This window comes from Phaenicophaeus curvirostris, chromosome 6, assembly GCF_032191515.1.
Source record: "Phaenicophaeus curvirostris isolate KB17595 chromosome 6, BPBGC_Pcur_1.0, whole genome shotgun sequence".
Taxonomy (NCBI): domain Eukaryota; kingdom Metazoa; phylum Chordata; class Aves; order Cuculiformes; family Cuculidae; genus Phaenicophaeus; species Phaenicophaeus curvirostris.
The window spans coordinates 21515976-21540951 of NC_091397.1; the positions used below are offsets into that span (position 1 = coordinate 21515976).

Here is a 24976-nt window from a genome sequence, read left to right on the forward strand (position 1 = left end):
AGCTGTGAAAACATTGTATTTCTCTTCACAAATTATTTTTTATGGTGTTTGCATTAGCTATAATTAAATATATGCATCAGAACTCTTGTCCCATTGCAGTTACTTTGTATGTGTGTTTACTGTAACTAGAAGACAGCTATGATAGCATATAATAAAACTTGCATCTCATCACAACACTCAAAATTATTATTTTGAGTAAGCCAATGCTATGCACAAGAACCAGAAACCACAGTGAATTTCCCAGAAGAAACAGGAGATAAAATAAAACACTTGATTCCCATTCAACCCTATTAATTTTCATCTTAACTGTTTACAACTGTGTAGTTTTTTTCTCAGAGCTCCTGCTACCTCCACCCAAAAGACCAATAACCACAGGCAAGAATGTTCTCGGAGCTGCTGTAGGGCTTTGAGAGGTTCAGCTCATGCAAAGCACACTCTGATTAGCACAAAACTGAGACAGAGAATGCCAGAAGGCGGGCCAGTCATGAAGAACCCTAAAAACAGAGCAAGATTTAAGTATTTCTGGTCATTCCCCACGTCACCCACTGTGATGGAAGAGTCTCCTACTGTATATTGAGCAAAGTAGCAAAGATGATGTTTGACCTCCATCAATTTGCTTAACTGTTTAAAAAACCCTCACATCTCCGACTGAGCAGCTGAGCTCATGCCTCCTCCTCACCCTCCTCCACAGCATGAAGGCAGCACTGTCACCTGCAGAAATCTCACATGGCTCAGGGACATACAAATCCTATCGTGCCCTTCAAACGCTCCACTAAAAAGGCATGCATCTGATGCTGCCAAACTTTAGTGTAGGCTGCAGTAGTTCCTGAGAAGCAGGAAAGCCCCATTTCTCCCTGGTAAGACTCAGAGAAGAAGCACACAGTCAGGAGGCATAGATGAAACAGCAGCAACGGGAATGCCAAAGGAGAAGGTCCAACAGTTGCCACCCATAGGGATTCAACCTCAGGGTTCACACCTCCCCATCCTCTCACAGAAGGCCAGATATGTGCTCTGTGAACCTCGAAACACCCACCCATCACCTTAGCAAGCTCAAAAGAAACACTAGCAAACATCTCAGCAGCTATTAGATACAAGCCCCATCTTCATAATTTCCACTGCTGCCTGGAAAAGGATATTTTGACTTAGCTGCACTCAAAGTCACATCAAATATGTACGCCCACTGAAAGCTACAAAGAGGTGTCCTATCCTTCAGCCTTTATTAAAGTATTATATATAGTTGTTTTCCCCTGTAATTTTCTCACTCCCTACCATGGTGTGGGGGAGGGGGTTTAAACACATGGCAGCGTTTTGATTTCTATTCTTAGAAACCATCTGAGGCAAAAAAAGGGCCCATGAAAGAATTAAGTCCGCAAATGAACTTCCTTTCCACTGGGTTTTTCTCAGCCATCTCCCCTCCAGTCACACATGCCAAAATCCCATGCTTTATAGGGGCATCTGTTCTATTCTCTCCAGGCCAAAAAAGGAGACGTTTCAAATCCTTACAACATCTGAGGAAATCTATAGCTCAATGAATCTAATCTGATTTTCCCATGTCTACAGAGCCTGAAGTGCAGCTCCACAACTGCCCTTTATCCTCACTCCAGTCTTCCTTTCTCCCACCACATACTCCATCCAGGCTTCTTCTAAAAATCTGTCCTCCTCCTACTCCCCATCTAGATGATTGTACCACATGACTGAGGAACTGAGATATCAGCCATGAATGAAACTCTACATCAACAGCTAAACTGACATATTCTTATAAATCCCTACACTGGTCTGAGGGTTTTACCGGCTCTTCTGCTATGAATTTGGTGTAATTCGGAGAACAAGAAATACACAAAAAATTGTTGCTTTCCCATACTAGTAGTACTTGTAGAGACATTTTCTAATTTTGTATTATAACAAAAAAAGACTCACTGGCTTTGACTAAAAACTCATTAAAATTGCTTGATACAAACAGCACGTCACCCTAAAATATATTGCCTGGCCATGATTCAAGGTCACACACTGGCCTTAACAGCAAAGTTTGGTAAGACTCTCACTAACACTAGAAGAACACAGCAGTACAGACATCATACTCTGTGTACCAACCTTGGTGTAAGGTGGCTTTATCCAAATGTAAAATATTTCCTTCAAGAAATTATAATTCACAGTGAAAAATATAGGATGCTACAATTCCAACAAATTAAAACCCCAAAAAATAATGGGTTTAATGTGTTTCAAATAACTAGATGTTCTAGTAGGTATCACTTCTGTAAGGCTTCAAGGCAAACACAACAGCAAGCACAGCCCACAAGCAAGCACTGCTGTGGCTTTCAGTGAAATAAGCAGAATCAGACCAGAAAAAAAACCCTGAACCTAAAAAAATATTCCCAGACATTAGCATTAGAAATAAAAGATGAGAAAATTAAGCCAAGCAGTAGGTATACATTTTCATGTATTGCAGTCAGTGTTTGCACAATACCTCTAAACTTTTCTGAGACAGGTGTTCTGTTATGTGTAAAAGCTAAAGGCAGTCTGAAAAGCTCCTTTTTTCTCTCTATAAGCCAAACTTGTCATAATTAGAGTCACACAAAGAACATAAGAATATATTAATTTGCAAATGAGTTTTTAAAAATTATTTATTTAGATTGTCTGGCCAGCCAGTCTTGTTCACATAGTCTTCAAACAGCAGTAACAGTCCTAGCAAAGACAGCATAAAGCAGGTTTCCAGCAGAAGATTATTAGTACTGGACATTAAGACCGAAGCTAATATCTGTGCTAATATCTACACCAGCTCTTCGTGGCTCAGTCTGTAAATGCATTGCCTCACTGGCAAGCTGCATGTGTGAACTGAATACATAAGCTCTTCCCCTTGTGAAAAGGAAAAATATCAAAGCTCCATATCCAGGGAAAAAAAAAAAAGGCAATTTAAAGAAGAAGAATACATTTCTGACATGCCCAGCTCTCTGGTGAACTCAAGATTAAGAGGCACATGAGCAAATAAATGAGCAAAACTAAGTCAATATCTTTTAAAAAAAATTTAGTGCAAATGCTAGTTTCATAAAATTCAATAGGTAATTACACAGCTAGGCAAATGTCCTAAGAGGAAAGTAGAAGAATGATGAATTCTCTACATGTTTATTTATAGCTGTGTGTTTAAGTGAACACAGTGTAACAGGCATTAAGCCAATATTTAAAGGCAAAAAAACCAAACCAATAAACAAACAGATTTGTAAAACCTTAAAGTAAGCAAGTCCATACCCTACAGTCTATTTCACAATCTAATCTGTCTTTGCAATACATAAAAATCCCCACAACTTTGACTCTGTGATTAATCATTAGGATTTAAAATAAAACCTCAACAAAGACAGGTCCAGAAGTACAACCACAAAATATGTAATGCTATCAGAACATGCAATTTGCTTAAAATAATGTTGCTGGGAAGTGCCATCGTGTTGTCTGCAAAATATTTTTTCTGATCCGTATTTTGAAAAAACCCTTGGGAACAAAATCATTACCACACACCAGTCAAAATGGCAGCAAGCAGAGATCAGATCCAATTCAGTCATTCATAGCTAACCCTAAGAACAAGCTGCTTATAGCTCCAAAGCTCAAAAAAGATGATGAAAACTATATAACACAATGTTCTTTAGCTCCTTAGAGACAACTGATTAAAGTCAGTTAGGAGTTGACTGGTGTGCAGTGATGCTTCTGTTTTCCAAACACACTGCTTAATTGCCAATACAACTTCAAAACACAACAGAGGGGAAAAACAATCTTCCCTCTCTTCCAACTGATAAGTCAAGTGTGCAAGTGAAAGGAATGCCAAATTGCTGTTATTTTTTTAAGCTCCAATATCATCAATAATATAAATATCAATATCAATATCAAAATATCAATAACCAAAGTAAACAAACAACTTTATGTAACAAACAAACAGAACATGATCCAAAACATACAGGTTTTCAAGTGTCACAAGTAAAAAGAAAGAAATAAAAGGCTATATCAATAGACAGAAATTACAGTACAGAGGAGGTTTAATTGGATTGAAAAGAATGTTCCTTAAATTTCTATTTTATATATACATATAAATGCTTTTGCTTTAGTTTAATACTACTTTTACACACATTAGAAACAGTACTGGATAGATTGCTCTGCTCTGTTTCAGCACCCTGAAAAACAGGTTTAAATGGAAAACATCAATGTGCACAGGGCTGTGCAGAGCACATTTCTTTCTCCTCATACAACATCACAAATTTTCAAGCAATTAAAATAAAATGTTCTTTGTTTTCTTTCATTCAAATAAAACTAAGTTGGCATCATTTTTACTGCTGTAGTATTGGTTAGGAATTGAAGGAAACTTGTCAGGTACATAATGGAGCCAGAGGTGCATATGTCCTTAAGAAAACAGTAATAGGCTTTGTCAATGTAAGTAATAGATACTAACTCCCTCCCTTCTGCAGAAGCTTTAACTTAAAAGTCCAGCAACTCTGTAGATTCAAAAGACTGAATCCTATATCCTTGCTCTTGCACAACTTTCACATGCATAACATATGTTTAGGATTAGATGTAATTGTCTTCTTATATCCAGCACCAATACGTTTCTCGGCTAGGTCCACTTTTCATGGGTGCTTATGACAAGAATCTGAATGCCTCTTGCAGCTCTCCCAGTTTAAGGATAGGCCAGCTAAATATGATGCAAAAGCACCTTCCAAGCATTCCTCCTTCTTATGAGGAACATAGGCAGACCTTAGCAGTAAATGTTCAGGCCAACTCCAGAATTCCTTCCTGAGTGCAGTACGGAGTACTTCTAGGGACGTACATGAAAGTTGCAAGAAAAGTTAAGCAGTAAATGTGAAAGGAGATAGAAAGTAAGGGCTGGGGGGCAGGAGGAAAGTAAGACAGAGAAAAAAAAAGGCAGCTATAGGCTTCATAAACATAGCTGGAACAAACAGGTTGTGTGTATCTCATGCCTACATCAAAACCTCTGCCAAAAAAAACCACAACCCCCTTTCCAAGCAAAAGTTGACTTCCTACTTTCAAGATAGCACTACAATGAAATAACATAAAATAAATGGGTGTGCCATTGATTCTACTGGGTTTGGTTTCTTTTGCCTGCTCTGCTTTTCTGCAGCTTTTGCCCATGTCAGGAGAAACGTGAAATTCTTGGAGTCACTTTTAATCCTGCAAATAAAAGGTTATGACTAGATATTTTTTTTTTCATTTATACTGTGTAAACATTCTCAAAGAAAGATGAAGACAAGCAATACACAGCAATGAGGTATTTTCTGGGAAGGACAGAGCCAGCAGAAAGCAACTGCACCCATTCTGTTTAACGTCTGCAGCACTGGACACCCTGATCACACCGGTGGCAATTCTTCCTTAGGGCAGAAGAAAACCAGACTGTCCCAGGAGGAGTATCAGAGCAGGAAAACCTGCTAAAAATGCAGTCCAAGGTCTGAAACAAACCTCTCAGCACCAACTGTGAAGAGACTCTTCTCTCTAATATCTGCTATGGCTTGAACAGCTCTGATTGTACATTAACTTACTTGGAATATTTTGTGATGATTTCACTTTTTAAAATACATTTTGGACAATGTCACATAACACATGTTTACCCATTAACATCCCTTCATTACCTTCAGTGACAATGCCATTTCAAACCTAAGCTTTGCTTCAGCAATCTATTAAATCTGTTTTTTTCACAGACGCTTATTTTACCTTTCAGTCCTTTGTACTATATCACTTGAGTAACTATTAAATTTGGATTTATTTCAGGGAAATATTTATATATCTTTTGTAAAAATCTGGATTTGAGGTAGTCACACTCTATGCTCCCTTTACAGCCTGGGAAGATTCAGACACTTTTAGACTGTAGCTCACCAACTCTGTTTTTTATATCTATGTTTTTTGTATCTCTGTTTTTAAGATTTGATAAATCATGTCCCACAGTCTACAAAGCCAATGAGATCTCCACTGACTACTGGAGTCCACCTCAACATCTATACATAGTTTAATAACACACTTTCTTGTGCTCCATCCTCTTTGTCCTGCTTCCCCTCATGACACTAAGAAGAGATACTTGAAACCAACTTCAGACTTCATTCAGGTAAACAAGAAAGACAAAGAACCATGTGTGGCCAGTGTAAAACAAACATTCATTCATATTCTGTTAAAAATGTTCCATGCTGAATTCAACATCCACAAAGAGCTAAGGAAAACGTCAACACAGATTTCCTGACAATACTTCCTTGAAACTGGGAGATCCTGTTGCTGCTCCCAAACACTATCTGGGCTGCTCTTTCCAGAGAATTTTTAAACAGGACAAAATGTCACAAATATGTAATTTTTTGATCCAGGGTTTCTACTTCAATATTGTTTACTGCCATTGAAAAACTCCCAAGATCAATTATTATGTCACACCTATGTCCAACAGGCACGGAAATGCAATAGAGACTTGACTTTATCAAATCCACAGACTATCACAAAACCTGCTAACATGATCACAATAGGACAAAGTAGAAGAATTTTGCAAACAGAAGATGTGTATAATGCAAGCAGTGGAGCCATTAAAGTTTTGAGATGGAGGAATGTGCAACACAAGCCAGCCAAGATCTGGCATCTGCTCATGGCAAAACAAACACTCTGCAACAAAACCTCCCAGATCCCAAAAATACCTCCAAAAAAGATGGCAAAGTCTACATTTGCAAAACCACAGCTTAAATAAGCTAAGCATGAAGAACTGTATTTCAGACTCTGCACAGGCACAGTCACTGTGTGACTCTGGGTACTCTTTATCTCTTGAAGTTGTTGTCAACCATAAGCACATCAAAATACACTCTCCTTCCAGAAAAGCACAGCATCTGTAGCACTGTTTTGCAGCCAAAGACCACACTGGGCTCTGGATACCCTTCCACGCATTTCTCATCACCACTGTTGGCCAAATTGAGCTGTCTTCCAAGCACACACACAGGTGGGCTCCCCATGAGGCTCCACTTGGGTCTCCCCCTTTGAGGGAGAGATGCCTAGCCACTAGCCATGGGAGCCTCCAGCACCACTCCATCCTCTACAAGCCTTTCAGCATCAGTGCAATGGGGACAAATGCTGCCAGGGATTTTCCTTCCAATCCATGCCTTGAAATAACACTGGGATGTGGGAGGAAAGCATCTAAACTAACACTGCCTCACGCAGCACTATTTTAAGTGGGAAAACCCTGAAGACTGGTAGGGCTTTGATGCTTTCTCCCAAATATTGCCACTTTAGGCACTCTCCTCCTCCAGCTTTAATCATCTGACAGCATTAGAGTAACAAAAATAATGAAAACTACTATACATGGCAATGAACAAGAAATGAAAAAGTATTTTTCTGCCAAGTTCAAAACAATAGCAACTAAATATTTTTCATTGTGCTGGCAGAGACTTCTACTATTTCTTAGGCTACAGTATCACTCTTTGATTTGACAATTTACCAAAAAAAATTATTTCAACATTAACATCAGCAAGTCATCCAGTCTTAAAAGCTGAAAAACACATACCTGGCGTACAAAACTGTTAGAGGTAGTATCAGAAGATGTACTTCCATCTGATCCTTTAAATCGGTTTTTTCTTCTTGCCCCTTTACCATACGACTGTTGAAAAAAAAAAAATCAGAGAAAAAGCATTAGTTTGTGTTGCACAGAAAACTTTCAGTATAAGCATCACCCACGTTTCCTAGGCTAGTAGGGATTCAGATGATCACCTTTGTGCCCATTAATAAGCACATATTCAGTAAGTAACTGATGGAACAATGTGCTCTTGGCTAATTATGCCCCGAATGTATTGGGTTTTATTCATACTCAGGTTGGAGAAGCATTTATAGACTTCTATAGTTGTAGCATCATTCACTCAAGTCACAACAATTTAAAAAGCACGGAGTTTCTTTGCAGCTAGTTAAATAAACAAGCTAGTAAAGGAGATACTGGAGCAGACTCTGGTACATCATAGCTATGAGCTAAGTCAGCTGAAGGAACATGAAACAGCAAGAAGCGACCAACAACTTGTTGATTCAGATAAAATCTTACAATCAAGGAAGAATTTACAATAATATTAAAAATATGTTGAAGTAAGTAAAAGCATTATAACAATAAATAAAGGACTAGACGTGTAAATGGGAAAAGGATAATATGAAATGAAAAAGAAAGTCATTGGTTTTATGTACTAGGCAATCAAAAAGATACCATGACAAAGCAATTTTTGGCTGAGGCAAACATTATTAAATTATGATTTAGAAACACAGCAAATGGCCTAGCCCCTCACGAAAAAAAATCTATTTGTTCTGTGCGATGACTACGGTCCATCAATAAATATCATAAAACAAATTTAAAAAAACATGAAGGAGTTTAAAACTATGTTAATTGCAGCCATTTATTTTTGTGGTGGCTGTAAACTGTGCCATGACAGCACCTCAGATCCTTCCCAGGGCATCCCTCCCAGGTACAGCAAAACCTCACACATTTGTTCTGCACAACTACACTGAGAGGCAGCCCCTCCTCTCTAGCCATGTTGTTCAAATTCATCTAAACTTACAACAAAATCATGTCTTGACTACGTCAAACATTATTTTCCTTGAGGTTGATTAATGCAATTTTTTTTCTTCACTCATCACATGCTGCTGTAAAGGTCATTTTACTAATTCATCTCTCTGGATCAAGTCTCCTGTCTTTAAATACCTCTCACAGTCCCCTGCAATAAACAGGGTCTTTGTCTTCACTTTCAAGGTCTGCCTTAGTCTGTTCCCAATCTCAGCTCTCATCTTGCATCCAGCACTGAGCTTCAAAGTTCCACAACAACTCAGGAGAAAAGAAACCAACAACACCAAACCAAACAACTGCCTCCATCACCTACATGCTACATTTTCAGAAAGTCATTTCATATCCTACCCCACACCAGCTTACAATCTTTCTCTGAAGAGTAAATATTTCTTTACAGAAATCTCACTGTTGTCCTTAAAATGTACAACAACAAAAAAACTTCTTGATAATAAGGTACTAGTGTGCTGATATCTAAAAATATTACAGTAATAAGTCATATTCTTTATCTAGTATTATTCCCTAGGATTCAAAGTCTATGCATCCACATCCTGCTGTCCACTTTGACCATAAACTGATGTCCAGGGTTTAGGCATGATGAGAAAATTATGATCAGATTATCGGAGAACATGGTTGTGCATGTGTTACAACACAACACTCGTGACAACCTTGCCCTGACACAGCAAACCCTAGGATGAAACTCTCCCTGGGTGCACAAAATGCATCCTTCCCTGGACTTGGGTGATTTTCAGAGCACTACGCTGAGTTTTGGTTCTGCGCCCCACAAGTTCTCATGGTAGGGAGAGCGGGGTGGGGGGGGTGGGGCGGGAAGAGCTCCAGCACATGCTCAGGGATGCGCTTAAAACTCATGCTCGCAGATTTCTAAGATCATGACTTCAAAATCCAAGCTGTAGCTCTTCGCAATAACAGGTAGAGTAAATATGATGAAATATATTGCAGTCTAAGAGTAACTGAGGAGGGTAACAGACAGCCAATACTAACTTCAGACCATTTCTCAAACTGACAAATCCAAGCAACTTGCCACCATGAGATGCCAGACAACAAGCTCAGGCTGTATCTGGACCATAACTGTTGATTCTGGGCAAGTTCTGAGCACTGGTTGAAATCTAATATTATACCAGTCTTTTAGAGAGAATGAGTCAAGTAACAATAGATTTGTCAGCCCAACACAGCAAAAATAATTTAATACCTTTTATGTTACTGAACTGATAATGACTTATTAGAAAAGCAATTATTTTCCCTCAAAGTACAGATTTGTGGGAAAGATATTTTGCCAAGTTCATATGATGTTTATAAAACAGTAAAAAAGCCACGTAAGAAGTTCCTGAAAGGCCTATGAATTTATACTATCCATATAGGTTAGGGCAGTACTTAATAAAAGTCAGCACGCTACCATTTCTTGGGATGAAAACAGGACTTTCTCACGAGTCTAGAACTGTAACCCTGTAGGTCACAAAATGTAACATTAAAATTGAATGAGGAATGATTTTATATGTTTGCATTTCTAAAAGGGATCTTTGATAATCAAACTTTTTCATAATGCAAAGTTCTTCATAGATCTATAAGAATATAAAGTAGATAGGAACCACTCTTACAAGCACATTATTCAAAACATTTTCCAGTTTCCGTTAGAAGAGACAGTTCTATAAGAACCATCCTTTTCTATATAGTATAGAATAATACAAAGGTACCCAAAATAAATAAAAAGTAACTATGACATCAGTAGTCTTCAAATAAAACAACATCCTTAAATCAAAATTTACCATTTAAAAATAGTTCTTATTAGGGTAACTGTGGTTTCTTTTCTCCAATTTTTGTGAAAGAACCTGGAAATATACTTACAAAAAATAAAGAATTTGTAACATACAAGCTCAAGAATATATAGTATCTACATAAAGACTACACTATCTAGGCAATTTCATAAACAATATACAGTATAGTATTATATAATCCCCAAGGAGATATTAGGGAAAAGTCATACACATATTCTGTTTCATAGTCACATTTTTTGCGTTAGAACCTGGTTTCCACAATATTTATTTACAGAATCATAATGCTCAGTTTTATAACAGAAAAAAATGCTACAAAGGCAAAGGAGGGACTATTTTTCAAGTGAGGAAGATAAAACACACTCAAGCACAATAAAAGCACATTTCAAGCACAGATAAAATGCATGCTTCTCTACCTGCATAGCAACAACTAAAAGTATTTATTTCAGACAAAAATCACACACTAAATGCAGCTCTGACTGAAACTCATCTTGATTTTTCAGTTCTGTTTTTTGCAGCATGCATGTTTTTGTTCTAGTCTTATATAAGTGGAAACTATTCATCAGCACAAGCTAAATACTAACTTCAAACACAAACAAACAGTGAACATGATGGATGGCCATGGCTACACAGTGCAGGGAAAGTCAGTTTTACAGTTGCTTCTGTGCACAAACTGATTCTGAATCAGAGGAAAGGGGGACAATTTTGGCACGTGGGAAAAGTGGGATTTGATGACTACTCTCATTATTTTCAAGGATACTAATATGGTATTATATTTATCTGCCAAGTCTTTTGATTTTATTCCCACAGTCAGAAGTGCTCAAAACTCTTCTAAAACTGAGATAAGTCTTCCATAAACAAAACAGAAACTTACATATTTTAAAAAACTATTAACTATCTCTGTCATGTGGCGAACCATGAATACTCATCCTGTCGTATTCATTATGCCTGAGTTCTGAGTGTACTTTTTCCACAGAAGCTTAATGTGAGAACAAGACCTTTCTGCAAAACAGATAGATAGATAGATAGATAGATAGATAGATAGATAGATAGATAGATAGATAGATAGATAGATAAAATAATCTAATAGATACTTTCAATTCTGGGGAAAAAAAATGGAAATATTTTTAACAGTGAACCCGGTGTGTTTCTGAGATTTTCATATTAAAATTAGCTGCCTTATCTGTGATCTGTGCAGCAGTTGGCTGCAATTAGGTAGCTAAAAATAAAGGGCTGAATCATGATGTGAGGACATTGGCCAGCAAAAGCAGTCATTCTCAACCTATACGGTAGCTGTACCTAACAGAACAACCATAGGGGACCAAATGTCTCCACAACCCAATATACAGTGCCCAGTGACAACAATCTTGAAACCCTGAATAACCAGCTGCCTTTGACATGCCATCATTTGTCCCAGCTAATTTTAATACAACCAACCCCAATCCTGCCAACAAACCTGTTTATATAAAAATTTGTTGACATAAACATTATCACTGAATTTCAGCAAAACATCTTACACAAATAGAGTTATGTATACATGTAAGTGTTTACAATATCAAACTGTGTCTTGGTTTATTAGATGTGTGAAGTTATTTTAAAATTGGCTTAGCTGCCAGAGATGAGAAATACAACATGCATTTATGTTCTACAGCTTCTTAAAATACTCAGCAGACAATATGAAACTTTAAAAAAAATTAAAAAACCAAAAACAAATCCCTGCCAAAGTAATCTTGGAAAAGGGTTTCATCAGCAAAATCTTAATAAAGTAAAGAAAGACTTGGGTTTACAACTGTGGTGTGAAAGTACATTGTGCAACCTTTATTCAACCCATGTAACCAAAAGTAATACGGCAATCACATGAAGCATTAGAAGCATGCATAGCAGTTTCCTGATAATTAACAGTTTCATACACAATTATACATTCTTGCAAGCAGATGAGATCAATGTCCTTCAGTAAAATCCTTTAATTTTAATGAGGTTCTGCCTCAACACATGAAAAATGTCCATCTGTAACATATACTCCTCTAACACGCACAACAAGGAGAAGGCATGGTTTATCCCTGTAAGCAAAATACTGTCATATGGAAGAAGAAATATAAAACATTTTAAAAGAACCTCTATCTAAAATTAGGGAACTTATCTTCACCAAGAGTCCTAAAATGCCCTTTAACTCTACAATGCCCTAGTAACCACTCCAATGGTTTTCGCTATCAAAGCAGAGGTGAGGACTATACACAGGGTGAGCCTGAACCTTTACTAATTATAACAGATAAAATACCACAGGCCACCGAGACAGATGACAGGTGGCTAAGATAAACACTTAAAAACTTGCCCACTGGTTTCATTCAATGAATGAAGGAAAGGTGCAGAAGATTTAGGCAGCTGAGTCACTGACGTCAAGTAAGATCTCAAAACAAAGATGCAAGAAAGGAACTGAAGAGGATAAAACAAGAAAATAAAAATTCAGAGCTGGAATGAAGCTTAAATGATCTCGGATGAACAAATGACCAGCTACAAGAATCAAAACAATACCTAGAGGTAAAGAGCGACCCGCTGAAGGATTAGGGAATTGGTAGAAAAGTCAGAAATTAAGAAGTTCCCTAAGCATTTTTCCTTCCATACAAAAGCTTTGAAAGATAAAAAGAATTAAAAATATCCGTGTCCCAGACAAAGAATAGCATGTCAGGACAGCGCAAAGCATGCACATCCAGCTTCATCCACCTCCTAGAAGAATAAGCCATTGCCACTTTAATTAATTTATTAATTTCAACAAAGTAACAGAATGTTCCTGTAGGTCAGACCAACTGAGCCCTCCCTGGTCAGTAATGAGGCTCAACACCACTCGGAAAGGACAGCCTGCAGCTACTGGGTGGTGTAGCCTCCAGCTTCAGCTCCGTAATGGTAAACCCCCACCTCACACTCAAACAACACAAACTGCGTGACTTTGGATATAAAGGGTCAGCTACAAGAAAAGACATGAATGTTTCCGAACTCTGCACTACAAATCACACCAATCCAATAAAGGAGGGGAAGCCAGCCTTCTGACAGTACAGCCAAGGGCTGGAAGATATACACAGACCTTGGTGACAAGCTCCTCAGCACTCCACAGCTCCATTTCACTACGGGAATTGGGACAATAGGGCAATGTTAGACATAGCAATATATCCTGGCTTGGCTCTGTCTGAGGGCCAGGGTTTCAGGTCATCCTATATGGTCAACATCTGTGCAGCCTTGTGACATACCTTCAGTGAAGAAGTTGCCTGAGGAGCACAGTCAAGTCTCCACAGCAACGAAGAATCCCAAGTTTAGGTCTCAAAACCTACATTTCTTCAAACAAACAACATTTGTTATCAGGGCACCATTCAGAAAAGACAAGGCTTCCTTTCAGTAATTCTATCAAATTAAGAATCTCTATATACAGTCATTGAGTTCACACAAGCTGCAGTGATGAGTCTGCTAAATCCATCCTACAGCTGTTTTATAAAATCCTCCACCTACACAAACAAAAAACCCAAATCCATCCAAACAAACAAAAAAACCTCCACAAAATAATTTATTTATCCAAACTTGCATACATAATCTAAAAATAACTATTTGACAGATGCTGTCCTTTCTCCCATAAAAAACCTAATTTCTGCTAAGGAATCTATAATAGGGTTAAATCTTTGATGGTCTTTTCCGCTGGCCTGTGATAAAGCCTTGCCAATACTGCAGCTAGAAATAACTCAATTCTAACCAGCTCCTGCACTTCTAAGCCATATCCCAATGCGCTCTACCTGGCCTCAGACCAGGTCACCTAACAGTTTCTACCTGCCAGACAAGAAGTAGGGTATTTGGTCTGCTCTCCTCCTTCCCAGTGGCTTAGGAATCCACCTCAACGCCCACATGCTGCACATCTCCTTGTAACATAAGTAATGAAGGTGTCTGCTTGTAACTCAGCAAAACAGGAGCACAGAACAGCAGAAGATGTTGAAGCTCATGCCCAAACCCTACTGTGCCTTCTGCAGCCATTTTAGATTGGCAATTACAGTAGAAGGCCATATGCCTGCACCTCCCCACCTGCCCTCCATGGATTTCTCTATTTCTCTTATACAAATAAACAGAAAGTCTGGTTCTATGACAGACAGACATTTGCAGGGAGCAACAGCCAAGCCTCCTTCTGCTAAGGGTCTGCTGCCCTGCCAACAGAGACATAAGGCAAGCCCTTAGAGGACAGGGAGGTAATTTTGGCTGCTTTGTGTTAATTTGAAACTCTTCTATCCCGGCACGGGAAAGAATTGAGTAAAAGAAGCAGAAGAAAAGTAACTGAGACTCCAGAGGAGCCAGCCATGGAAGAGTACATGAGCTTTTTATCCATGAGTTTGAAATTATAAACCTAGAGACAAAGCAGGATCAAAACAGAGGTTGCCTCTAGAAGATGGTTACTAGATATGCAAATAAGTTAAGACTGAAACAGATAGTTTCAGGGGGATTTTACACTACATGGGAATATAAGAAACAATTATTATACCCCATATATGCTGATGACGTGTAATATCCAAGTGGCAAATAAGTGTCTCTGGAAGACATGAACACGCAAGATTACCTACTACTGATAAGATTAGAGTCAGGTAAGAGTTCAGGTCAATGCAAAATAAACCTGAAGACCAGAGAAGAATCAATAGAAAAGTAACAACTGAAACCTTTCTTCAGTGAAGGACTACTAAAATTTATTTTCGTCAGCAAGAAGTACAACACTGAAAAGAGGTTACCACATCAGCAGAGAAAACACTACCTATTGCTCAGGACCATAAGAAAGTCCAATGAATGGAGTTGGATTTCATCTCTTCTTCATTTGTACATGTTCTACCATGCTGCTGCCACATCGGATCAGGCTTCTAGGGATGCTGCCAGAAGAGTGTAAAGCCTTCTATGTTTCTACAGTGAACATTAATCATTATTATTTAAGCAATCAAAGAGATACAAATTTTGTCTGTTTATCACTTACAAAGTATTCTGGAAAGTTAGGACTGGGAAATACACTGCTGCAAAATGTTTAGTTGAATAACAGGTAAGCAGGGTATGAATTTTGGTAAGTCCACTCGGCTGAAGGAGAGCAGCAGAGGGCAGTGTGATTGACCCGCCGAAAATAAATCTCTGGCTATTCTTTCTATTCCTCATTGCCACAAGACAGGCAATGAAGGGATGGTGCTATACAATTGAAAAGACAGTCGGACATCCAAGAAGGACATCAGTACTAGGGCCAAACAACTAAGCTTATATTTTCAAGTTACTCTAAAATTCACAGTAACATCAATTGCAGTCAATACAAAAGGAAAGCAGAACAAGCCTGTCCCTAATCCCACCCTGCATTCTACCTTCAGCAGTGTAACTCAACCAGCTGGAGCCAAGCACTCCTGGGAAGCCAAGCACTCCTGGGAAGCCTTTAGACTTGGAACGGGGAAGCACTTAACAGCATCAGGGCACAGAGGAAATCAAAATGCAAGTGGAAGAGCTAAAGAAAACAATCAAGGAGAGAACTGTTTTCATTTAAAATGTGTCAGGTTGTTAGGACCTGCACTGACAGATGATGCATAAGAAGGCAAGAAAAACAACTGGAGGAAAATAATAATGCGGAACAGTGAAGAATTCATCCAGGGTAAGACATCCCTCCCCACGGTAGTCTGTAGTTGCTTGATACAAGGTTTCACTACATTTTCTTTGAAAAATCTCCTATAATTTACTGATCTGATTTGCTCTGACTGTTCCTATCACAGAATCACAGAATCACAGAATAACCAGGTTGGAAGAGACCCACCGGATCACCGAGTCCAACCGTTCCTACCAAACACTAAACCATATCCCTCAGCACCTCGTCCACCCGTGCCTTAAACACCTCCAGGGAAGGTGACTCAACCACCTCCCTGGGCAGCCTGTTCCAGTGCCCAATGACCCTTTCTGTGAAAAATTTTTTCCTAACGTCTAGCCTAAACCTCCCCTGGTGGAGCTTGAGGCCATTCCCTCTTGTCCTGTCCCCTGTCACTTGGGAGAAGAGGCCAGCACCCTCCTCTCTACAACCTCCTTTCAGGTAGTTGTAGAGAGCAATGAGGTCACCCCTCAGCCTCCTCTTCTCCAGGCTAAACAACCCCAGCTCTCTCAGCCACTCCTCATAAGGCCTGTTCTCCAGCCCTTTCACCAGCTTTGTTGCTCTTCTCTGGACTCTCTCCAGAGCCTCAACATCCTTCTTGTGGTGAGGGGCCCAGAACTGAACACAGTATTCGAGGAGCAGTCTCACCAGTGCCGAGTACAGAGGGAGGATAACCTCCCTGGACATGCTGGTCACGCCGTTTCTGATACAAGCCAAGATGCCATTGGCCTTCTTGGCCACCTGGGCACACTGCTGGCTCATATTCAGTCGGCTGTCAACCAACACCCCCAGGTCCCTCTCCTCCAGGCAGCTTTCTAGACAGACTTCTCCCAGTCTGTAGCACTGCATAGGGTTGTTGTGCCCCAAGTGCAGGACCCGGCATTTGGCCTTGTTAAACCTCATGCCATTGGACTCTGCCCAGCGGTCCAGCCTGTTCAGATCTCTTTGCAGAGCCTCACGACCCTCCAGCAGATCGACACTTCCACCCAGCTTAGTGTCGTCCGCAAACTTGCTAAGGGTGCACTCGATGCCTTCATCCAGATCATTGATGAAGACATTGAACAGGGCTGGACCCAGCACGGAGCCCTGGGGAACCCCACTTGTCACTGGCACCCCACTTGTCACTGGCAACTATGACACAACACAGGAAGCTTTATGATGAGAAAATCACAACAGAAATTGAATATAATGATTTCTGGAGACTGACTTTGATGTAGGATCAGAAAAAAATAGACAGGAGGGAGGGAAAAAGAGGAAGAGTTACTATGAAAGGCATTACTATGCTATGTTATAATATACTATAAACAAATCTGCACAACATCTAGGTTAATTAAAATTAATAAATTGAATATGCTACTAATTCAACTTCCTAGAATTAAGGGGTTACAGAGATCAAGAATTAAAAATAGACCGGAGTCGGTCTTTTAAAAAAACAATACTGTTCATCAAACACTGATGCATTTGAACTGAGTCTGCTCGGTTTACAGTTTCAGAAAATCAAAGGCTGATTACAAAAAGACCACACCTAAAACTACCACTTTGCACTGACATATACCTGGATGTTGTGAATAACTCCAGACTGTAACTGTTAGCATGTGCATTCATCTGGATAAAACTGGATGGACACCTGAAACTATACTGCAACTCCATCTGGACTAGGATCACAGTGAGTACTTAGTACTATGTTTTTACAAAAATATGGACCGAAAAGCCACAGAATGTTACATAATACAGAATAAGAGACAAAAAGCTTGTCGTGATTACAAAGAAATTCCCATTGAGAGTACAATATAATCATTACAGTCAACACCTAAAGGGACTTTATATCTTGTTAGGAAAATGCATTATGAAAATAAGAAACAGATTTTACACAGAAGCTATCTAGGAATATTTCACATATTTAACTACCATTTAAGAATAATTACTTCCAGACTGTTGGCTACATTCACTCCTCTGCCAAGTGGTGACAACTTTGGCCAAGACCAATGGATAGGCATGATCCAAGATATTGACCATGATGTACAGCCAGGCTAAAAGAAATCTTCAGCGTTGCAAAAGTAAAATTCTTGGATAAGAGAAATGTTGAGTCTTGTTACAACTCTACAAAGGCTCTTCAATTATATTTCGCTAAGTCATAATTCCCAGAAGTAGTACTTCAGAGAGTATATTTTCAGGAGTGATATCATTCCATAAGCTCACATGTTGGGGTTTTTTTTTCCTGACACACTACTTGGCATGAAACGTTTCTAGTACTGATACTCAAGCACCTTAGTGAAAAAGATAGCGGTGGGCACTACTGAAGTACCTGTAGGCAATCTACTTGATGATTCCCATGTTCTCATTAAGCCTCTTCTTCTCACCTTGAGTATGTTCTAAAGCAGCAAGATCTTACAATATTGATTTTTCGGAAATCATGTTAATGGAGCAAAAATTCAAATCAGAATAATTGTCTCTCAATGCGGGGCATGCTAAGGAATTAATTAACATCATTATTCAAAGAGCCCTTTTGCTTCCACAATCTTATTTCCTCTACACCAAAGGTTTATATATGACTAGAATATGTATCTGTGGAGAAAGATATGATTATTCTTTTGCCTAATAGCTTTGGTTTTGAAAACTGAAAAATATTACCTGAACTAAAAAGCTACATTATTACTACTGTAAGAAGTCGATCTTTTTGGCTGTGAGTGTTCGGAAATCAAAACAGAACATAAGTTCTTTACCTGAAATGTAAATAACGTGGGTGGTTAGCAAACTATCCTTCCTCTCTAAATAGAGCTTCTTTATGCCTAGTTTAAAGGAGGGGTGAAAATCAATTTTACGATCAGTATTGGACATTTGCCCACAGCAGAATGGCACCATATGATTTGACAGTAGGCGATTCTGTGCTTAGGGCTGAAAAGAGATAAAAAGGGAGAGATTTGTAGGTCAGAAATTAGTTCCCTTGCCACTGCTTCTGTAGAAGCTGGCAAAGCATATGGCTCTACTGAAACGGCTGTTCTGCACTTGGATGCTGCAGTCAAATTCACATCCAAAGAGACACTTTTTCTTTTTTAGCTTAACCTAGTCTCTCTTTCGGTGCCTGGATTTTGTTCTCCTGTCACTGGTCCCCAGTAAGTACAGATCAATTAGCAAGTCTTTTGACAGACTGACAGCATTTTCCTCTGGAAATCGAGTACCTCTTCGATAAAACCAGACCACCTTCTCAAATCAAACAAAGCACCAGAGATAGCTTTGGCACCAGCAATAAAAACTGCCATCCCAAAAGGAAAAAAATTTGCCCCTCTGTCTGAACAAGAAGCATGTTCGCAATTTAAAATGCACGCAACCAGATATTACCACCCTTTTACTGACTTTAAAAATAGCAACGTAAGTCTTTGTTGCCAACTACTGCAAACTCGAAGATATTATGCAACATTCATATATTAAACAGGAACCACCTTTCAAAATACAAACTCTTTACCGAACATCCAAACATCCAAATCTTGCCTCCCTTGCTTCATCCATCCACCTGAACGCGGGGCACATGGCGCCAGTTGTTAAAATTTCAGAGAAGACTGTACAGCCACTTTCTGCACGGTCATCGAGCAGCTTAAATCGGCAGCGTGCTCAGTACCTTCAGCCTCCCCCCCCCCCCAAATCCTGCTCAAGAACCGGGGTGAATCGCCCTTCCCCGTCAGCGCAGAGCGCAGCAGCCAGCGGTGCGCGTTAAGCATCAGGTATGGACACAACAGGTTGCTAGAGTAGGGAAAACAGCCGTAATCTCAGGGGTGACACGCGTACCGAAGAGCACCTTGACAGCAACGTGTTCTCACACACCCGCCCTCCAGATCACCGCAAGGCTCCTTAGAGCACGAAGCTCCCGCGGCACAGAGCATCCCACCGCGCGCCTCAATTAAACGGCGTTCGGGGCCGCCCAGCGGGACGCGGGGCTCGGGCGCCTCGGCGGAGCCGTCAAACTTTTGCGAGGCGGGGGGACCCGAAGTTGAGAACGGGGAGCGCCCGCAGCCCCGCTCCGCTCCCCGCCTCCCGCAGCCCCGCGGTACCTGCGCCGCCGCGGGCAGGGGGTTGTCCAGCAGCTCCATCTGCACCTCCTGCGCCGGGCCGGGAGGCGATTTGGACATGTCGCTCCGGACCATTGGCGAGGAGAGCGGGCGGCGGGGCAGAGCCGAGCCCTTCGGCGGGGCAGAGCCGAGCCGGGGCGCCCCTCAGCGCCGGGCCATGCCGGGGGAGGCGGCGGGGCGGCGGCTCGGCCCTGCGGCCGCGGCGCCGGGGACCGAGCAGGGGCAGAGCGGCGGCGAGCGGCGCCCTCCCGGCAGCGAGCGAGCGGGCGGCGGGCGCGGGGCGGCGCCTCCAGCCCCGCCGGGCGGGGGCGGCGGCTGCGCGGCCGCGGGAGGGGGGAGCGGCGCCGTGACAGCGGCCGCGGCTCCCGGCTGCCGTCACCAAGTTCTTCGGAAACGAGTCTCCCCGGCGGCGTGCGGAGCGCCCGTTCCCGGCGCGGCTCGGGCAGGAGCGCGGCACCCCCAACCCCGAGGGCAGCGGGTACCGGAGCGGCCCCCCCGCAGCCCGCGCTGCTCCCTGCCCGCGGGGCGTCGCTCGGCCCCTCGCCAGAGCGAACGGTTTGGCTTAGAGAGCGAACCCACACCTTCCAAAGGGAAGTTCTGCGCGTCTGTCGGGTCGGTAGGGGTTCTTCCTGAACTTCTTGGAGATTCTCGTGCGCCAATCAAGGGAGGGTAATTCCTAGCTAGCAGATGAGACGGAGCCTGCTGTCTACTTTATCCCCTAAGCAGGGCAGTTTCGATGGTGTCGCTTGTGTGCCCCACGGGAGGCTTTTGAAAGGCTTATTCAAAACCTGACCCGCGAAGATCACCCTCCACCAGTGAGACCATCATTCATTTCTTGGAAACAAGACCCAACTTGAAGACTGTCCCCACAGAAACTAAACCTTCTGGCCTTATAAGCACAAAATGGACTGATCCTTGTTGTCAGAGAAGATTTTATAGAGGAAGACTTGTTGTCTCTTGCTGTCGTCTTTGGACTGGACCTCGCTGCACTCCATGCAATGTGAGAAGGAAACTTCTGTGATTGTTTGTGAACTCTCTTGTCAGTTGACTGTAAACAGTGAAAAAGAAGTACAGAAACTCTGACTGGCCTAGCGTCATACACTTAAAATTACGGCCATTGCTAAGACCATTATAACAGTCACAAACAGGCAAAGAAGCCAGCGAACCAAAACCAGCACAAAACCCAATTCAGTTTCAAGAACTCTTACAGGCTTGGGGATGAATGGCTGGAAAGCTGCCTGGTGGAAAAGGACTCAAGGGTGCTGGTTGATAGCCAGCTGAATGTGAGCCAGCAGCGTGCCCAAGTGGCCAAGAAGGCCAACATCATTCTGACTTATATCAGAAATAGTGTGGCCAGCAGGTCTAGGGAAGTGATCATCCCCCTGTGCTCAGCCTTGGAGAGGCTGCACCTCGAATACTGTGTTCAGTTTTGGGCCCCTCAGTAAAAGAAAGACATTAAGGTACTGGAGTGTGTGCAAAGTAGGGCAATGAAGCTGGTAGAGGGTCTGGAGTACAAGTCTCACGAGGAGTGGCTGAGGAAATTGGGTCTGAGTGGGGACCTTGTTGTTTTCTGCAACTGCCTGAAAAGAAGTTGTAGAGAGATGGGTGTTGGTCTCTTCTCACAAGTAAAGAGTGATAGGATGAGAGGAAATGACCTCAAGTTGTGCAAGGGGAAGTTTACGTTAGATATTAGTAAATATTACGTCATGGAAAGGGTTGTCAAGCACTGGAATAAGCTATCCAGGGAAGTGGTTGAGTTACCATCCTGGGGGTATTTAAAAGATGTGTAGATGTGGCACTTAGGAACATGGTTTAATGATGGACTTAGCAGTGTTTGGTTTGTGATTAAACTCAATGATCTTAAAGGTCTTCTTGAACCTAAATAATTCTGTGATACTGTAAAGTACTTTCAAGCTTTCTCCCGGCTGTGTGATAGATTTATCTCATTTTTCATAACAGCTAATAATTTCCTAGTTTTAGATTTCCGCTATGGATTTGCTTATATGAAGAGTGATTAATACCCATGTTTCGTGAAGGAATTGACTTTCCCTGCAAGTGGGCTTGCTCAGAGGTTTGAAGGAGTTCAAGAACTCTTACTTTTCCAAGAAGTTTCACATTTCATTTTGAAAATTTGTAGTAATTTCTAGAATTTTGTCCAGGTTGTTGACTATGGCCAAACAGAACCTTAATTTTAATTTTAAAAAAAAATGTAATTTGCATGTTTACATTTAGTTCAAACTGTTCAGTGGAGGTACTGAATAATCTTGAAACTATAATGATGCTAGAGCCTGGACTGCTTCTAGATATTTTCTTACTGGCTATAACCAAAAAGATATTTTCTGTTTACATGTTTAGTGGGCAGAATACATATTTCCCCATCTAATACAGGCCTTGAAGTAGTTATTTCATCATAACTTCCCAATTTGGTTATTTCAATGGAATTATTTTTTATGACCATCATAGTAATTAAGGAAAGATAATATGTAAATAAAGATTTACAAAATAACCTAAACACCATATTCCTGTTAATGATTGCTAAATGGGGCATTGTTATTGAAAGGTGTTGGCTTTGACTTCTAATACATTTAGAGCTTTGGAACTGTTTCTCCTACCATTTCAAGCCATCCTCTATGAAAGGCACTTTGATTCACCATGATTCAGTACATTTAGTAGGTAAATTTGCAGGCATCCACCAGAGATCGCCTATTCTTTGTCATGCAGAGAAGGGATTGGAAGTTTTTGGTCATGTTAACAGTGCTCCTTCATATTATTTTCTGAATTTTTCATTTTGTAAAGATTATGTAAATAACACAGGTTGGTGGGGTTTTTTAAGTATATCATTCTTTAAAAGAAATAGAGATAATTTTGGAAGCATTGCAGTTTTTAAAACCATAAATTATATATCTGTGTTGAAACTAGAGCTTGAAAATACTACTTTTTTTTCTTGTTGTGTCAAGTCTTTTATAGTTACTATGTCTTGTTTTCTTTCCTTTATAAAAAGATAAAGGTAGTGATTTTGCTTGTTTATAAACGCACATATAAGGGCTTTAGAAAGCAGGGACTCAGGAAAGAAGTTTTTGAGGCATAAATAAACAAAGGAGAACTCTCTGACTTTAAAAAAATAGTTATATATAGTAGTTGTGTTGCACAGTTTTCTCTAAAAAAACAACACAAGACCCACACACACACAAACACTTGTCACCTCCAGATTTCTATGGAGATTATTTTTTCTTCCCAAGAAAAAAGTATTCTACCCAAGTCTTCTTTAGTAATAATTATCATTCACTGCCTTGATGTAATGAAGAGCTAGACAATTAACCCTGACAATTAGACAACAATAGTTGTAAGCATCTTATTCTATTTCACTCCTTTTGTTTAGAAATTGAACAGAGTTCCCTGACCTTAAAATATGCAGCTGAACACATACACACGCCACATCTGCTCCTGGATAAGGGTCAAATAAAAACAATATGCAGAGATTCTGATTTGCTCATTCTTTCTCAAGGGGAAAACAACCTGCTATTCCCTAACTCCTTCTCAGAAGAAAGCCACTCTGCTGCATTTTTTTAACACTTTTTTTCTGCAATGGAGAGCTGTTGTAGCTGTTGTAGCTGTTATTTGGATTTTTTTAAACATGTGAATGTTAGAAGAGCAGAAGAAAGGATACGCTGTTTTGTGGGTTTGGTTTTGTTTTTGTTTTTCTTTCCAAACAACAGCCCCAAAATCTTAGGCTAATGTTGGAGATAACCAGGTCTGGGTATCAAAAATATAGCTTTTTTGTTGTATGAGAGATTAGACGTTCTTTTAGAGTGAGAAGCACTGTATTACTGTGCATGTTTAGTTGTCTTTTACCACCAATATAAGGATGTGGTGTCCTCACTGTATCCTGACATTTGTACACTGGTACAGCGAGTACAGGATTGATTTTGTCTATAACCATCACCTGAATATGCAAAGATAGGTCTGTGATGGTTGGCTAATATTTCTGTAAATGCAGTTAAAAGCTAATAACTTAATGCCTTGCATAAATATAGGCTGGTGAGCTTACAGTGACTCTTGTGAAACTACTAGAATACTTTTAATTGAGCATATGTTTAAAGCCTTGGTACAGCAAATTTATATAAGAATATCAGTTAAAAAGAAGTACTGGCCATCTTTTAGTCTGTGCTACCTCCTGCTTGAAATACATTGTAGCTAAAAATTCAATACTGTGAAAACAAGAATTCACTCAGTTACCTGGATTTAGTTATCTCCAAACAGACACAGTTCTGGAGTCTGGCTATCACATATCAAACTAAAGAGATTCCTGTTATTTTTGTACCTTATCTTTCACATGACAAGTCTGAACAAAACCACTCCATACAGGCTCACTTACAAATCTATCATCAGTCTGTATCAGAGCACAGCACCGGCTGGCTGGATTTAATGAACTGATCTGTTCTTCCATCTCGTGTTTATTATGCTTTATTCTGCAGGATGTAGGTGCCATGTAGCAAAACCTTGACTGATATTGTTACAACATATTTGGGGGGAGTAGGGGGGAGGGGAATGGAACAGGGTTGGAAGGAGCAAGGTTTCTGCATGATGGAAGATATAAGCAATATACAAACCCTGGCAAAAATGCTTCTAGTACACAGGAAGGCTCATAATACTTGCAAAAGCCACAGCACCTACTAAGAACATATTTTCAGCCGCTTTGCAAAACGTGACCAAAAAAGGCACGCTCCTGGTCACAAGCTGTTCACTTTGCAAGAAGCAATTTTGTCGTTGGTGGGTTGTATACAAAGTTTGTGTTTGATTAAGCACTTCTGCACAAGTTACTGGTTTCAGTTGATATTTTCTTTCCTTTTCCTTTGCCCTCCTGTCATCACTGAGACCACATATCTCCTTTTGTATCCCAGTCCTTACCAACTAGGGTGTTCCTATTTATAGCATTATTGCTCTCTTA

The 24976-nt window shown here is 40.5% G+C and overlaps 1 protein-coding gene across 4 annotated transcripts in view; it reads right to left on the minus strand.

Moving 5' to 3' along the window:
- The window catches only part of CACNB2 (calcium voltage-gated channel auxiliary subunit beta 2), a 261413-nt gene extending 241291 nt beyond the window's left edge, over positions 1–20122 (minus strand). For all 4 annotated transcript variants that reach the window (XM_069859543.1, XM_069859545.1, XM_069859541.1 and 1 more), the window contains exons 1-2: positions 20011–20122; positions 7517–7609 (exon numbers count right to left, since the gene is read on the minus strand). In XM_069859543.1, coding sequence (XP_069715644.1) covers positions 7517–7609; positions 20011–20103 — 186 coding nt within the window. In that variant the 5' untranslated portion in view covers positions 20104–20122. The remainder of the gene's footprint in view (positions 1–7516; positions 7610–20010) is intronic.
- Between the last annotated feature and the right edge of the window lie 4854 nt (positions 20123–24976).